The sequence below is a fragment of the Rhinopithecus roxellana genome, chromosome 1, assembly GCF_007565055.1.
Source record: "Rhinopithecus roxellana isolate Shanxi Qingling chromosome 1, ASM756505v1, whole genome shotgun sequence".
Lineage (NCBI taxonomy): Eukaryota > Metazoa > Chordata > Mammalia > Primates > Cercopithecidae > Rhinopithecus > Rhinopithecus roxellana.
This window is the reverse complement of record NC_044549.1, coordinates 124,777,352-124,794,643: the sequence shown is the minus strand read 5'-3', so window position 1 is coordinate 124,794,643 and position 17,292 is coordinate 124,777,352. Positions and strand designations below refer to the sequence as shown.

The 17,292-nt window shown below is 53.2% G+C and overlaps 1 protein-coding gene and 1 non-coding gene across 3 annotated transcripts in view; one reads left to right on the top strand and one right to left on the bottom strand.

Annotated features, from left to right (window-relative positions):
* The window catches only part of LGR6 (leucine rich repeat containing G protein-coupled receptor 6), a 124,219-nt gene extending 108,721 nt beyond the window's left edge, over positions 1-15,498 (bottom strand). For both annotated transcript variants that reach the window (XM_010378875.2, XM_030930227.1), the window contains exon 1: positions 15,025-15,498. In XM_010378875.2, the coding sequence (XP_010377177.2) occupies positions 15,025-15,236 (212 nt within the window). In that variant the 5' untranslated portion in view covers positions 15,237-15,498. The remainder of the gene's footprint in view (positions 1-15,024) is intronic.
* Positions 11,512-11,615, top strand: LOC115892254. Its single transcript, XR_004052151.1, has one exon. It is a non-coding gene; the product is annotated as a small nucleolar RNA U13 (small nucleolar RNA).
* Positions 15,499-17,292: the final 1,794 nt, after the last annotated feature.

Sequence of the window (17,292 nt, the reverse complement as noted above, 5' to 3'; positions counted from 1 at the left end):
TGCATCACCTAAGTGGAAACTAGGTAAAAGCAGTTCTGTAGGAGATGGAGTAGAGAGTGACTGTCCAGCAGCTCTGCTGATGATCTGACTTATTCTATGAATAAGCTTGAGGCGGTGCTTGGCAAACCCTAAAATGAAGATACTGGTTCAGTAGGTTAGGGGTGAGGCCTGAGCTTCTGCATTCCTCACATGCTTCCAGATGATGCTGATGCTATGCTGCTGGGCTGTGAACCATACTTTGAGTGAAAGGCTTTAGGATATCCAGGGGAATCCATAGAAGAAACCTCCTTTAAGCAATCTTTTATAAATATGTTTTAAATCACTTTTTTTTTTTACTAAGCATTGACCAGGCTGACTCATAGAAACATCCCACTGTGGCCTGGTCTAGACAAAGGTGTCTGGCCAAGGGGCCAACCAGAGGACAAAATCCGCTCCTGCCCCTCTCATCAACTCTACCCGCTCCCTACATGGCAGGGCTACTGGGGCAAGGGGCACCCTTTTCTATTTTTCACAAAGATGTTGCCTGGACTAGCTGCAGCCCAGAACACTATGGGGCAGGCAGGCTGAGTGGGCGTATGGATTTCTGAGGAGGAGCAGGCAGAGGCCTCTGACCTCCTCGGCAGGAGGCAGTCCCTCCAGGATCCCTGGGGATGGCAGGTGTGGCATCTCCAAGGTTGCCTTTATAGGCCAAGATTACTTCCTCATAGAGAAAGTGAAATGAAACCCAGGTCACCCCACTATGGCCTATAGGGCTAACAAAGAAGGGGTTCGCTTTGGGCTGTCTCCCCTCTGGCCAAAATAAGAGGGAAACTCGGGGGTATTATAGTAGGAAGGAGGAGGAACTCTGGGAAGAACTTCCCAGTGATCACATTCCCAGGGGGATCGAACACTAAGCAAATGGTGGGGTGTAATGACTTGATCTGCCCATCTGGAGGTCTCAGCCCAGGTTAGGGGTAAGGGGCTGGAGTAAGGTGTCAGAAGGGCTCCCCAGGCCAAGTTTCTGAGCTTCCAAGCCTTCCCCTCTTACTACACACTCTACCTCTGTGGCTCTAGGGCCATTCGTCCATCAGCACTGGGCATGCCAGGGTTCCAGGGCTTAGCCCAGGTATATCCTGACCCCAAGCCCCACCCCTAGCAGGTCCCCTGGGCCCCACAACATGGTGCCTTTGCACCCCCATGCCAATCTAGACAGTGAAGCTAATCCTTTCTGGCAGGTGGAGGCAGGGCAGGCAGAGGGGGAGGTGGCACCCTGGGCTTCTGCATTCAGAGTAGGGGAGTGGGCAACGAGGCGAGGGCTGGCGTGGCGTCGGCTGGCGGGGGGTGGGCATTCCTCTTTCCGCTGGCTGCACATAGTTAATGGGAGGCCTTGTTCTGGCTGGGCACACAGCCCTCGAGGTGCTGATGATGGCCATGTCCTGTTCCGGCCCCTGGGATCTCAAGTCTCACGGAGTCAACACTGCAAATCTCAGGGGACCCTGGCACCTCCCTCACATCACAGTCTCCTCATCATCGGCTCACTCATGCCCCCACCCCTCTTTCTTTCTCTCTCTCTCTCCTCCTCCTTCTCCTCTCTCTCTCCCCTCTCTGCATCTTTATTTGTCTCTATAATACCCTGGGGTCAGGAACTCTCACCCCACAGGAAACAGACCCAAAGGCATCAGAGGACTTGTCCAAAGGCACTCAGCATGTTGGCGGCAAAGACAGGGTCCTAGCCCGGGGTCTCCTGATCCCACTTCCACCGGAGAACAAACCTAAAGCTCCAGCTGCTGGGGTCAGGAGGGCTGCAGACGAAACTGGAGGAGGGAAGCTTTGGAAGCACCCCCTTCCTCCAGAGGACTCACACAGCTCCTCACTCCACAGGACAGAGAAACACTGCAGCAGGAGGGTGGGAGACTGCAGGGAGGGGCTGAGCCAGCAGGGCTCTGCAGGTCAGTGGTAGGATTTCCCGAGTCCAGGCGCTCACTCAGGCGTTACTAAGAATTTATCTCCACAGCTGGACCAGGGACTCTGTTTGTTGTAGTGAAAGTTAGTGTCAGCGCCTAGCACGGCTGTGCCTACTACTAAGTGTATGCTTAATACATATTCATAGGTTGAATAAATGAAAAATAATAGCTAACATCCATTGAATGGTTACTATGTGCCAGATGCCGTTCTAGGCACTTTGCATACATTAACTCATTTAACAAGGGCATCATTGTCATTCCTCTGTTACAGGTGAGGAAACTAAGGCACAAAGAGGGTAAATCTTTCCCCAAGGATTGGTAAAAGGCAGAGCCAGAATCTGAACTCAGGTGGAGTGGCTCTGGGGTTTGTGCACTTACCCACTCTGCTAGATTTATAAGAAACTGGGAAGGAGGCCGACACACACAGGATCTGACATCTGTGGGATGGGCCCTCTGCCTTCCCTTTCAAGCAGAATCCCTGCCCACCAGAGACTGACAACTGCCTCATTCCCAGAATCACTGAGACTCTGGTGTGCCCCCTGTGCCCACTCCAGCACAATGCACCCCATAGATCCTGGCCCCTGCAGATGTCACACTCAGGCCAAGAAGCACCTCCAACCCAAGGATGCTCAGTCTCCTCTCTAGTCCTGGGGCCGCCTCCTGCACATCTGGGCAAAGGCTGCCTTGTCTCCCCTGTGGCATCCCTGAGAAAAAGACCCCTTCCTCTCATCCCCTCCTGCCCTAGCCTCTAGGTTAAGGGGAGAAAGGGCTACATAATTTGCAGGACCGGCCGGGCACAGTGGCTCACACCTGTAATCCCAGGACTTTGGGAGGCCAAGGCGGGTGGATCACCTGAGGTCACGAGTTCAAGACCAGCCTGGCCAACATGGCGAATCCCTGTCTCTACTAAAAATACAAAAATTAGCCGGACGTGGTGGCAGGAGCCTATAATCCCAGCTACTTGAGAGGCTGAGGCAGAAGAATCACTTGAACCCAGGAGGCGGAGGTTGCAGTGAGCCAAGAGAGCGACATTGCACTCCAGCCTAGGTGACAGAACGAGACTCTGTCTCAATAAATAAATAAATAAATAAATAAATAAATAAATAAAATAATTTGCAGGACCCAGTGCAAAATAAAATGTAGGGCCCTTTGTGAAAAAAAATTATTAAAAATTTTACGGCCGGGCACGGTGGCTCAAGCCCGTAATCCCAGCACTTTGGGAGGCCGAGACGGGTGGATCACAAGGTCAGGAAATCGAGACCATCCTGGCTAACACAGTGAAACCGCGTCTCTACTAAAAAATACAAAAAAACTAGCCGGGTGAGGTGGCGGGCGCCTGTAGTCCCAGCTACTCCGGAGGCTGAGGCAGAAGAATGGCGTAAACCCGGGAGGTGGAGCTTGCAGTGAGCTGAGATCCGGTCACTGCACTCCAGCCTGGGCAACAGAGTGCCAGACTCCGTCTCAAAAAAAAAAAAAAAAAAAAAAAAAAAAAAAAAAAAAAAAAAAAAAAAAAATTTTACACAGCTCTCTCACCTGTAATCTCAGCAAGTTCAAGACCAGCCTGGGCAATATAGTGAGACCTCACTATAAGTTTTAAGTATTTTAATTTTTAAAAAACTTAAAAATTAGCTGGTTGTGGTGGTGGGCACCTGTAGTCTCAGCTACTCGGGAGGCTGAGGTGGGAGGATCACTTGAGCCCAGGGAGTTGAGGCTGCAGTGAATGGAGATCATACCATTGCACTCCAGCCTGGGTGACAGTGCAAGATCCTGTCTCAAAAATAAATAAATAAATAAATAAAATAAAATAAAATAACACACACACTCACACACAACCAAAAAAATAACATGGTAACAGCAGAGCAATGACCCAAGCACGGGGCCCTGTGTGACAGCGTGGAGGGCATGTCTGTGAAGGGATCTCAGGCCACCCTGGACCCGGTCCCCCAAGCACAGTTACGGTAATTGCGCTTGGGGGACCGGGTCCAGGGTGGCCTGAGAGGTGAGCTGGTTCCCAGCTCTGACTCCTTTCGGTCCTGAGCTCTCATCTGCCCCAGGTAAGTGAGGGTGGGAGCCCAGGTCCTGTCCCAATTCTCATTCTCTCTTGCTTTTGTCCCAGACAATGGTTCCCCTCCTTTCTCGTCTCCTCTCAGCCTTCTAATCTGCTCTGTCCACCACAAAGGCAGGGGATTAGTTTACAGCCCCTTCCTGCCTCAACTCTCACAATTCCTGGACACTTGATCCAGCGTCCTCCATCCTCAAACACTTCTAACCCTGGGTTGCCCCAGATCTGGAGCTGAGAGGAAGGGAGAAAAAATGAAATGCACACACTGGATCTGTTTACAGCCCTGTCCTGAGCGCCCCCTGCAGGCGGAGACCCATACTGGGGTGGGGGGTGTGTTCTTGAAGGACGTTTGTGTATGTTTGAAGGAAGTGTGTGTGTGTGTTAGGTCTGTGTGTGTTTGGAGGTGTGTGGGTTTGTGTGTTTGAAGGAGGTGTGTGTATGTTTGAAGGAGGGGTGTGTGTGTTTGAAGGAGGTGTGTATGTTTGAAGGAGGGGTGTCTGTGTGTGTTTGAAGGAGGTGTGTGCATGAAGGAGGTGTGTGTGTGTTTGAAGAGGGTGTGTTTGTGTGTGTGTTAGGTGTGTGTGTGTTTGGAGGTGTGTGTGTGTTTGAAGAAGGTGTGAGTGTGTGTTTGAAGGAAGGTGTGTGTGTGTTTGAAGGAGGTGTGCGTGTGTGTTAGGTGTGTGTGTTTGGAGGAGGTGTGTGTGTGTTATGTGTGGGTGTGTGTGTTTGGAGGTGTGTGTGCTTGAAGGAGGTGTGTGTGTTAGGTGTGTGTGTGTTTGAAGGAGATGTGTGTGTATTAGATGTGTGTGTGTTTGGAGGAGGTGTGTGTTTGTGTGTGTGTGCTTGGAGGAGGTATGTGTGTGTCAGTGGTGTGTGTGTGTTTGAAGGAGGTGTGTGTGTGTGTTAGTGGTGTGTGTGTATTTGAAGGAGATGTGTGTGTGTTAGGTGTGTGTGTGTTTGAAGGAGATGTGTGTGTGTTAGGTGTGTGTGTGTTTGGAGGAGGTGTGTGTGTGTTTGGAGGAAGTGTGAGCGTGTTAGGTGTGTGTTTGAAGGAGATGTGTGTGTATTAGGTGTGTGTATTTGGAGGTGTGTGTGTGCTTGAAGGAGGTATGTGTGATGTGATCCCGAGAAAAGGAACCATGAGCACAGATCCTGCCTTCAGGAAGCTCCCAGACTGAAGCGGGGGCATGGCCCCTGCCCTAAAAGAGTTCCCCTCCTCTGATGCAAAGAAATATGGCTCCTGTCCACAAGGAACCCTGAATCTGATGAAGTAGAGCATCACAGTCAGACAAACATACAGACAGATGGGGACACACACACGCTACAAAGACAGAGTGAACATAATACTCCCTGATATTTTCACAGGAAATAAAATCACACGCCCTGTGTGCAAAACACCCCCCAAGCAGGATCTTGCTTCATGCAACAACTCATTGGGCAGAGATGATTCTCGACACCTGACAAACAAGTGTCAACCTTGGTCTTCCCATTCCTTGGCCTGTGGGTTTTCCTTTGCACCACAGCCACCTTTCAGGGGCTTCCGCATTAGGGGCCTCAGTTAGACACAAGTGTTCCCTCCTCTGTGCCCCGCCTGCTGTGTGGTATCTGGCCCTACCTGGGTGTGTTTCTCACTTCCTATAACAGGTCACAGTTATTTGTGCGTGTCTTATCTCTCTCTCCAAGGCTCCAGGGGAGAGGAAAGAGGGCAAGTATTCAATCCACATTTGTCAAATGAACAAATGAATGATTGAATGAATGAATGCTTGCTCCTCACAACAGCCTGGGAGTTCAAGTGGCACTATCATTGGTTATTAACACGGGGCATGAGGGGCACCGCAGCACCAGTGGGGAGGACAGGTATTGCCAGAATCCACACAGTGTGCTGATAGCAACTGAGGCTTATACACACTCTACCAAACTGCACTGTTCTTCTTCATGCAAAGGAACATGGAGCATGTTGGGAGAGGTCTAGAGACCTGGAGAAAAGAATCCTCACACCGGATTCACTGAGAAGGCTTCCTTCCTATAGGAGGTGCTAAAAGCTTCTTAGCGGGGGGCTGCCTTTGGCCTGTTTCCCGGGAGTCAATGATTAACTCAGATGGGGGGCAATTCTAACTTGCAGATCACATAGGGAGTTGGAATAAACCTCCATGTACTAGGCTCCCATTTTCCTGGTTCACCCACATATTCCCCTATACAAAAAGCCCTCCCTCTTCCCTGCAAGAACCCCAGCAATGCACTGGGCTGGGGCTGCTACGTGGAAACAGTGGCTCCGCACTGCTCCTCTGTTCCTCCCCCTCCATGAGTCCATCTGCCTTGGCTTTGGGCCTGGGGACCACATCCAAGTCCCTGACACTGGTGCAATGGAAGGCACTCAGCACCTTTCTGCCACCTTTCTGTCAGTCTGGACACTCTCGGGGACACTCCCACCTCTTCCAGCACCTCCAAGGGCAAAGGAGAAATGATGGTGGCAGGGGCAGAGAGTGAGAGGAACTGTGTCCTAGGACCGACCCTCTGGGTCTCACTCTCAGCAAGCCCTAGGCAGGCAGAGTCAAATAGGCGAAACGAAGGGCCATTGCAGGCCTGCCTCCACCCCTTCTCCCAAGTGCCTCTCTCAAGGGGAGACCAGATAGATAATAACCATAGCTCCCATAGATTGGACATTTGCTATGTGCCAAACACTGTGTCTAATTATAAACATCTTTCCGTATGCCCGTTTTGAAAGTAAGAAAACAGAAGCTGAGAGAGGTGAAGAAACACACAGCCATAGCTGGTTACTGCTGGAGCCTAGCCTTGAACCCGTGTCTGCTTGGCTGCAAACATGCACTCTTTCTTCTATAGCAGTGCTTCCAGGTGTGTGTCCAGATGGGGTCTCCTATGCCTTGGGATGGCTGGATGCTGCCCAGGGTTAACTGGGTGCCTTTCCCCGAGAGGCCTTGTTGGTTTACCCGGGACGCTAAGCACCTTGGATTGGGTTTGTGTGTTTGTGTGTTTGTGCGTCTGTTTTTAAAATGTGTTCCCTGAGGGAAAAAGGGCAGAAAGCCCTGCTCTAGAACATGCTGCCCCAGTGAGTGGGACAGAACAGGTCATGGAGATGAAGTACGAAAGCCCCAGTGTGGTTCCTCATTCTATCCTGGGCTCATGGCTTCCCCTTCTCCTGGCCCTGAATTAAATCCTTCTGGTCTTCAGGACTCAAGCTTCTTCTCTCTCCTGTGGGCCTTCGCTGACCACCTCAGTCCTCTTTCTCCCTTGAATGCCCATGGACCTCACCTCTGGTCCTCCCTGGATGCTCCTGGGATTATCTGATACAGTGAGTTCACTTTTCACATGCACCTGGCTGGTATCTCACTGAAGTCATCACCCTGACCGCCTCCCAGAGGACCCAGCAGACAGTAGGTCCTCAACATCAATGCTGATGATAATCTCCACGCTCAAGGACTCCGTCTTACCCTCCCCAGAGTCCCCAGTTTCTGTGCTGAGCCCCAATACCTTCCCCTCCAAGCAGCCCCCATAGATGGGCTCCCAGAAACCACTGCTGGTGGATGGGAGGGAAATGGGGCAAACCACTGATCCTTCCCCCAGAAAGACAGGAATTGTAAATAGGCTTTGAGAGGCTGCTTGGCCTGGGATTTTGACACACCCAGAGTCCTGCTCATTCGCTTGGAGCTTGGAAACCCCTCAGCTGTGGGCCTCTGAGAGGCAGTAGATAAAGTGGGTAGGAGGGAGGCTGCCTGGGCTGAAATTCCCCTACCAGCAACTAGTGGCAGGTTGTCTTAGGCAAGCTCCTTAACACTGAAAAGCCCTGGTTTCCTCACTGGCAAGTGGGGATAACACTAGCACCTCTCTCATGGGGTTTATGTGAGATGATGCAGATAAAGTGCTTGCGCACACTTCTTGCCACATGCCAATCATTCAGTAAATGCTGGTTATCACTATTATTGATAAAGGAGGAGACACCAGGGTGATGGTGGATTCCTGTGTATGTGTCTCTGAACCTATGGGGGCCATCGAGACTGGGTCCCAAGAATGAACGTTCCTGATGAGCTAGTGTCTTCCTGGAAGAAGATCACAGTCCAGGGAATGAAGACATCAAACAGGAAGGTATCCTCACCGTGCTGGAGCAGACAGGAGAGGCAGAGAGCTGGACACAAGGTGCTTCCCCGGTCCCAGCCTCAAATTCACGTCTCACAGCTAATCAGAGAGAACCCTGATCTCCCAGGGATGGGGGGAATTGAAGATACAGAGCATAGGCATCCCCTGATGGTTTCTGGAGGAGAAAAAAGATCGTAGCAGAGAAGGGAGAACTGGGGATGGGACACAAAGGAAACTTCAGTTCTGGAGGTGCCTTAAGTAGCCAGGCCCAGCCCCTCCAACCCGCCAGCCGCCAGCCTGCCCGTGGCCTGCTCTGGCATGGCTCCGGGGGGCACAGTGCCAACCCCTGAGCTCTCCCCCCACCATGTCCTTTCGCTGCTTCCAAAATAACTCTCTGCTCACTGCCCAAGTTTGGCCTCTCGGGTGTTTTTCTCCTCCTGGGACCTGTTCTTCCATGTCTGAAGGGCGAGAGAAGAGACCTGAATTGTCATCAGGGACTGGAGATCACTCCATTTCTGCCAATGGACTAGTTAGTACAAGGGGCCCCCACAATTCTCAGAAGCCCCCAGGTCAGTGAGTTCATTTCGGTTTGGCTGAAAGAAGTTGCCATTTCCAACCTGGGGAAGGGCGATTGGCATTGTCTCCCCCACCCCATCTCCTGCACCTTCCCAAGGTGTCTGAAGCCCTGGCAGGCTCCTTGATCTTGGCCCTGCTCCCAATAGTGAGTCACTAACCTAAGGTCAAACAACCCATTAAGGATGAGCTCAGAGGAAGATCCTCATGGCCCCCCAGGGCATGTCTGCCCCCCACCCTCCCCACCCCCACAACAACACTCCCAATCCCAAATGCCCCATCCACCCCTGCTTTTCCTTGGGCTATATAGCAGAGAAACTCTAATTTCAAGGAACTCCGATTTCTGGGGAGAAGCTGGACTCTCCAGACAGCGCTAACCTAGAAGCCCAGATTCTTCCTCTTTGGAGAGTCTCCCACCAGGCGGCAGGCTTAGCCCCAGCTCCTCCGGGCATCGCCTGGGAGAAGGATCACTTCCTCCATCATCCACGCCCAGGAGCCCAAGAGCAGAACTGGCTGCTTGAATGGCCTGTTTCCCTGAAAGTCAGTGGGAGGGGCTTTGTTAGTAAAGAAGGAGGGTGGGAGGGAAGGAAGGGTGATCTGATGGGGCTCCAGAAGATGAGACTCTGCCATCCTAACTCCCCATCCTGTGCCAGTAGCTCTGCTGGGCCCTTTTCATGGTAGTTTATTTGTAGTTGAAGGCATTAAGAAAAGCTATATTAATAGTGAACGTTTTGTAAGCCCTTATACGTAAAAGACCCTTTGCTTTCTTTGTGTCATTTGCTCCTCCTCACAACCCTTTGAGGTAGATACTATTAGTGTTTCCATTTTGAAGACTGAGAAACTGGAGTTTGGGGGTGGTTAAGTGATTTGCCCAAAGACACGGCTCATCAACAGTGGAGCTGAGACTCGAGCCCGCGCCCAGCAGGGCCTCCCCATTCGGATGCCCTCTGTGCCCCGTCTGTCTCTCCCCTGAGGGGGCATGGGTCAGTGCAGGAAGCAGGCTGCAGCGCGTGTGGGGCCATCAGGGTTGAGAACCCATGGAATGGGGGGAAGGCGGGGTGGAGTGGGGGCGGGCTGGGGGCCAACTCTGCTCTGAGCCAGGCTTTCTTCTCCTCCGCCAGCCGCCCCACCCGGCCGCGCCCCATGCCCGCTGCTGCCAGAGCCGAGAGGTTTCCTTTTTCTTTTGCCTAGGGCTGTTTCCTGCCTTTCCTTTGAACTGGGGTGTTGGCTCCCCCACACATTCACCCACCTCCGGCGACCCCCCGGGTCTGCCTTCTGATGGGCCCGCCCTACTAGGCTCCACTTTGGAGCAAGGCTGGCACCAGAGAGCCCCACAGGACCCCACTTCCTGGAGTCACTGTACCCCTCCTTTGCCCTTCTCTTCCCCACCCTGGTCTGGGTGCTGCCTGGGTCCTCCCCTTCCCTCCTTCCCTTCCCTCACGGCCTGCTGCCGAGCAGCTCTCCCCGGAGCTTTCTCTGTCCCGCACCAGGAGCAGGAGACTCAAAGTGGGTTGCTCCCTGCCTCTCCCACTTTCTAGTTTTTCATCCAAAACATGGCTTCTCTGGACATTGAGGTACAGAGAAGTTTTGGGACTTGCACAGGGTCTCATAGCAACTGAGAGACTGAAGATTAGAACTCACAAACCCCAAGTTTCTGGAAGGAGGAGTCAAACTCTTAGAATCTATTAGAAAGGGCGATTAAGACTGGACCAGGGAAGGGTGGCCTTGGAAGTGAGAAATGAGACCTGGCGCATTGGCACCTCCACCCCCAATTCACAACACATCCTCTGCAAGGCTGGCTCTCCCCTGTTAAGGCCGCCTGTTTCTCTGCTTCTTCATCTCTAGACCATATAAGAGAGCACGCTGCGTTCTTCCATCAGGTGTTCCCTTCCCCTCCCTGGTTTTTCTAGACTGTACTCAAAAAAAAAAAAAAAAAAAAAAGAAACCTAAAATTACTCTGGGTTCCCAGTAGAGCTCATTCCATCCTCTTGGCAGCTTCTTCTGCCTCTCACAGGCCCCAACTACACACACACACCTATCCTATACCTTTCATAGAACAGACCTGCTTCCCTCCCTCCCATGCTAATTCCAAGACTTCCTCCTCTAGGAAGACTTCCATGACTAACATTTCTTGGCCCTGGTCACCCTAATAACAACACTGGCTAACATTTATTGAGCTCTTCCCATGGACCAGACATTATAACAAACCCTTTGCAAACATCATCTCAGTGAATCCACACAACAACCCTACGAGGTAGATCTTAACCCTGTTTACAGGTGAGGAAACTAAGTCACAGAAGGGCTAATCAACTGGCTGGGGGTCACATAGCTAGTAAATGATAGCATGAACTCTGCTTTGTTGTGGCAAATGTGGCAAATTTACAGACATCCCCTGTAAATTACCCTGTATCTACACACACGCAGAAACACACACAGACACACATGTACACACCATCTAACCTTTCAAACAAGTCAGGTGGTTATCAGTTATCACAGGCAATCTTAAAGGGAGTGAATTCTCAAGAAAGCAATTAGCAGTCTGAAGTGGGGGTTGCATGGTGTAGTGGCCCGCCCTCAGCCCTGCTGGCAGTGGGCAATGAAAATGGGTGCTTAGGTGGGACTGCAAGTGCATGAGCCTCAGGTCTTTTACAACTAGGTATGAGACACCTTTTCTGGCACCATCTGTTTACTGACACTGCTCAGCCTGGAGGCCCAGAGTAACTACCCAGATCTTTCTACTCAGGAACAACTCCAGGGATTATCTGCTCAACAAGTTATATGCTATCTGTGTACTCCTGTCTCTGCATCGTGTGCACATGCGATAGAATAGAACAAGAGGTGATCCTTTTGTAGTTAAGAAGCGTGACGATTGGGTTTTTGTGCTCACGTGTGAGAAGTGCCTCCCTCAAACCTTGTTATGAAGTCAGCACATTACTGGTCTTTTTTTTTTTTTTTTTTTTTTTTAAAGAAGAAAGAAAAAATAATAGAACAAGAGGCATCATGCCTTCTCATCACCATCAGATTGGATGTCCCAGAGCCAGGGGCTGCATCTCCCCCTTGGTCTATTTACAGAACAGGCCCCAGCCAGGCAGAATGTTGAAACCCCAGTGAGTGTCAATGAGCCTCGCTGAGACTACAGTTTAGGAGGAAACTGTTGAAAAAAGAGAGACATATGAAGGATTGTGAGTATCTGAAGTCTGTCTTCCCAACCTTGATCAAACAGGGCTGGCACTGAGTCCAAAAGTGGTAATAGTTTTTGGACATGATTGTCAAAGCAAAGAATACCAGTTGGTTATAAAGATGCCTTCCTGGTCTTCCCTAGAACCAAGATGGAGAGGTGGAAGCACCAACCTCATGACAGGTACTGGCTAGAAGGAGAAAATCTCACAGCCGTGGAGTGGGGGAAGAGATGTGAAGTCATTTTTATTGAGACGAGGTCAAGGAATGTGCAAGCGGACTTGCGGGCACCTTCTGGAGCCCATAGCTCCTGGGAGCCTCCTATGGTTCCGTCTATGGCTCCTTCTAAGGATCTTCGAGTCCTCTCTGGTCTGCTACTTCCTGCAGTGTTTTAACATTTTTCATTCTCAACTCTGTGTCAGGAGGACCTAAGTCCCCACCCTCCCTCCCGATCCCCAACCCCCAATTTTTACCAACTGGTTGGGCTCCAGGTCCCCAGAACCAGCCAAGTATTGATCAAGAGTTGCCCTGACACTCACCTCCCCAGCACGCAGCTCTCTTCCTCCAGCCACAAACCATTCCCTTGAATTCTACACTCACCCACGAGGCTCAATTTCCCGCCAGTGTAGAGAGGCCTGGTAGCGTACCTCCGCCTCCACAGAGCACCCATAGGAGGCATGCTAATACTAGCCACCATTTCAGAGTCACTCTCAGGTATCAGGCACTGTGGGGACTTTCACTGAACATATTATCTCATTTAATCCTCTCAGCAACCTGCTTCCTCCTCTCCATGTACACATGAAGAACCTGAGGTTTAGAGGTGTTCAGTGAGTGACTCTCAGTAGGAGGCAGAGCTAGGTAGGAACCAAGGTTTGAGTGACCCAGAGAGAGGCACTGCTGGTTATATCATCAGATGCGAATCTGTGCTGTCCTCTGGGGTACATGGGGCAGGGCCAAGCTGGGCATCTCCTAACATCGCTGAAAAAGAGAAAAGAGCCCCAAGACTTCCCCACCCTGCCTCTTCTCCATGCCAGCCCTCAGCCCCACCTTCAGGGGCCTTTGTGGTAGAGCCGTTCTCCAGAGAGGGCAAAGAAAGAAAATTCCTCCTCTGAGCCACCCTCAGGACAACTGTAGGAATCCTTCATGCACCATCCACGTGGGACCCCTCCCCAGCCCAGAGCAGGGGCCACGGTCCTCTGCCACCTCCTTCCAATATTCCAGACCCCACTGCTAAATTCCCCACATTGCCTCAGGACCCATCATACTCTTTCTAGTTCCCACTCCCTCTCTTCTCTCCACCACTCAGAAGCATCCCCTGAGTCTTGAGAGAGAGGGAGTTTCTCAATCCCCAGGAAGACAGACCAGCTCAGAAAACCCCACCTCCACTGAACCCAAATGCAGAGTTCACAGCTCTGAGGGAACTATGACAAGCTAGCAGGAAAATCTTCTGCCAGCATGGATGGTAGGATGCTTGAATTCCAAAGGTGGCACTGTACCTCCTTCCCCAAGTCCTTCCAGAAAAAAGATCATTATAACCAGTCTAGGAAGACTTAATGCTGGGAAAGGAAGCTCTGGAAGGCCTTATCTTCCCTGCCCCTTCAACCTAGGCAAGGGACCTTCCTTCGGCTCACCCAGAGAAAGGTTCCACAGAAGTCATGCCTAAACTCTTCAGCTACAGGACCCTGTCTTCAAATGAACCAATGTCACATACTCCCAGGATAGAAAACTGCTGAAAGCAGGACTGGTTTGGGTGTGGGATGGGGCGGGAGTCTGCCCTGCTTTGCCAGATGTTGAGTGCCCAGGCTCTGTGCACTTGGTACCTTTATTCCCATGATTGCCTGTGCCATCACCCACTGCACTGTGAAGGATTCCATTTGTCCATCTGGAAGATGGACATTATTTTTCCCTCCTCACTCCTTCACCTGGCCCACAGCCTGTGCCTTTTGGAGTGGAGGGGGACATCCCAACCTGGGGACAGGGACATTTGGAGAGCAGTCCCGTGAAAAGTTGCCATCTGGGACCCTCTCCCTCCCACCAGGACACTGCCAACACTGAGCACCCTTTTAGTTCCACAAATTCTTGCTAGGCCCCTGTAAAGATTCGCCCAACCTCCTCTTCCTCTAAGCTCCGACATGTTGGAACCCCAAAGCCATGAGGGGCCTCTCTCAGGCCAGAAGGAGCTCTAGGATCCTAGCCCTTAGCAGAAGGCCCCAGGCTTTCCCACCTTCTCCCAGCTGCTCTGAGGAAGGTGATGGGGCCTGCAGACCTGGGCTGGAGGAGGTGTCCTTTCCCCAGAGCCGGGCTGGGGGTGTGGGTAGGTGGCCTGGAATGTGCTCTCTCACCCTCCTCCTGCCCAGGTAGTGAGCAGCCAGAGCCCCCAGCCCTCCAGTTCTGAGGGTAAGCTCTGTGAGCCAGACTGACAGGACAGCTGCCCCCAGTAGGGTCCCCTTCACGCGCCATCTCACCCCAACTCAGACGCTAAAAATGGTTCTCTGGTTTTCAGCCTCGGCGCCTGCCCACAAATTAGTGTCTCCAACACAGCCTCTTGGGACATGACTTTAGGAAGGACCCTGGGGGAGCCAGGAGGCCCCAGTGAAGGGAGATGGTGCTGGCAGAGTCCCTTTCTAAGGAGACAAGAGTGGATAGGGCCCCCCTCCCAGCTTCTGGGAACCCCCCCTCACGAAGGCCACCCAGCCTCAGTGTGACAGCCCTGCTGTCCTCACCATGGCAGAAGAACAGACATTATTTCCACCCCACTGGGGCATGCTCCCCTCACCTCCACCTCCAGTTCTGTCAGATTTACCCTCAGCCACCATCCCGGGCACTGCTCTGCTAGAAGAGAATGTAGCAACAGGAGATGGGGCAGTCAACCCTGCACCCTCCTGCTCAGGGTCCAGAACCCACCTCGCCAAGCCTGGGCTCCCATAGTGAGCCCACAAGCACGGAGGCCAATGGGGAAGCCAAGTCAGGGAAGCCCGGTCTCCCTGCTCACCTGATATTTCGTCTCAGACTTTTCTCCCCTCCCCAGTCCCGCACCCGTCAACTTAGAAGGGGGTGAACCCTCTCCGTGATACCCATGCCCCAGGGCACCAAGCAAGCAGGTGCCCTGCTGAGGCCGAGACTGGGCACTAGCCAGCAGCCCGCAGGACCAGGTGGGGATGAACGGGCAGTACTCACAGGTAAGCCGTCAGGGGGTCCAGGTCCCCCGGTACGGCGGACAGCCCGAGCTCAGAGCAGTCGGCAGACAGCATGATGCCGTCCTCCTGGCAGTGGCAGGGGGCCGGGCAAGCAGTGGGCCCCGGGCCGAGCCGGGGGGCGCCGCCGGCGCTCCGGGAGGCGCACAGCGCGGCGCAAAGCCACAGTGCCCGGAGCCCGGGAGGGCTGGGCATCTCGGCAGCCGGGCTGCTGGGGCACCTGGCGGGCGGGCGTGTGGACGCACGGGCGCGGTGGCCGCAGCTGCTTCCTCCCGGTCCCGGTGGGCTGCGCCGTCGGTGGGGACCGCCCCGGGGACTCTGCTGGGCGTCAGCGGCGGTGGTGGGAGCGCCGGGACGGTGCAGTCAGAGAGGGGCAGGCATTGTTGAGTGATCTTCGTTATTCGGTTTCACAGGCTGGGCTTGGCAAGGGAGGGAGACCCAGCCGGAGGAGGAGTCAAGGAAACTTTCTACTCTGCGGCTCGCTCCCCTTCCCTCCTTCCTTCGGAGCTGGCAGGAATTCCATCCAGGAAAGAAAAAAAAAAAAAGGAAGAAAGCAAAGAAACCCAAGCGAGCAAACCTCAGCCCGTCAGAGACGTGCATTTGTTTGGAAAGGGTGTCCCAGGGCCTTGGCCCCAGGGTTGGGGACCCTCTTCCCTTTGGGGACAGCCACGGGGTCACATGGGACCAGAGGAGATCCCCTCGTGCCTCCACCACGTTTCACACGTTTCACACTGGAGGAAATTGAGACCCAAGAGGAGAAATGATTTGTTCAGGGTGACACAGCTGATGGGGCAGCCTCAGAGCTGGAACTCGTCCGCCCTCCTCGGCCTGTCTTCTAGGACAGGAGAGAGGGGAGTGAGGGGCTACTCTGGGAGACGCCAGGCTGTGCAGGGTTCCACTACAAGCTGAGATGACCCGACAGTGGGCAACCAGGAGCAGTCTCCTCACTGAGAGGCCGCGCCTTGACTCCAAAGAAACGCGTGTGGAGTTCCACCAGCTGAGTGCACCCTGGGTGGAAATGCACTCCTGCAGCCTCTGTCAGGTTTACGGGCCAGGGACTACCTTGATCCCCGCTCCCAGGACTTCGGGAGGCTGAGGGACTGCGGGCAGCTCAGCTGGTTGTCAGAGCCCGCCTCAAAGTAAGCGGTTTGGCGCCACCTGGAGGCCGAGTGCTGCAGCTGCAGCTCAGCCACCCTGAGGCTGGAATCCCAACAAGGGGCTGACCTGGTCGGCCCCAGAGCCCTGATGAGCAAGGGGCATGGTGGTTAACTCTGAAGTCAATCGCTGTTCTCTCCTTAGACCATAGTGAGCTGGCTGTGCTTCCTTCTTGCTCTCTCTGGTCTATCCCCATGCTGAGCCAAGCCCCAGCGCAGAGCTAGAGCAGGCTGTGGGCCCCCCTCCTTCCTTTTTTGCCCCGTCTGCCCATGGTCCAGCCAGAGGGTATACCAGAAACCTGGGACCTCAGAGGCATCCAGGATTTCTTCCACCCTGTAGTTCCACATGCCAGGATCCTCTCATCAACACCTCTCCACTCTCCGATAACCTCCCAGGGCTAGAGGGGCTGCATAGCTGGACCAAGAAATAAGCAGACCCTGACCCTAGGCCTCCAGTTGGTGCCATGGCGCTGAAAGTAGAAGATGAGCCTCATAGGAAGGCCAGGGGATGGGCCTACATGACCAGAAAGACCCACAGATAGAGCCACCTCTGCCCTATGGCAGAAAGCTACCACAGGTCAGCCTGCACTTCCTTCACTCAACCACAGCCTCGGCTCCATCTCATTTGCAGCTCCTGCTGCTCCAATGTGAGATTTTCCCAGAGTGGAAAAGCCATGGTTGAGCAACCTCAGCAGCAGCTGCTTGAGACAGACTTGGGCAGCTCAGAGCAGAGCCTCTAGCCTGCTTTTGCGAGGGTCATTGGGGTCCCAGCCCTCAGCTCCTGATAAACAAGGCATACGGAGGACACCAACACTCAGTCCTTCTGGGAGGGGACCAGTGCTCAGTCTCATTCTGGGAAAGCTCCCGGCTGAGCAGCCAGCACGACCTCTGTACCCTTCTTCAACCAGGCCTGAGAAGGACCCTCCCTTGACTTCTGACCCATTGCATGTTAGTAGGAACTCAGGTTGGCCCAAGAGCTCTCCCCGCTTCCCCTTGGGGAGACCCAACTCCATTTCAGGGACTCTTGCTCTGATCTGCCCAGGCTTTCTCTGCGTCCTCCCAGGGCCTTCCACCAGGGGCAGTTAGTGTCCAGCATC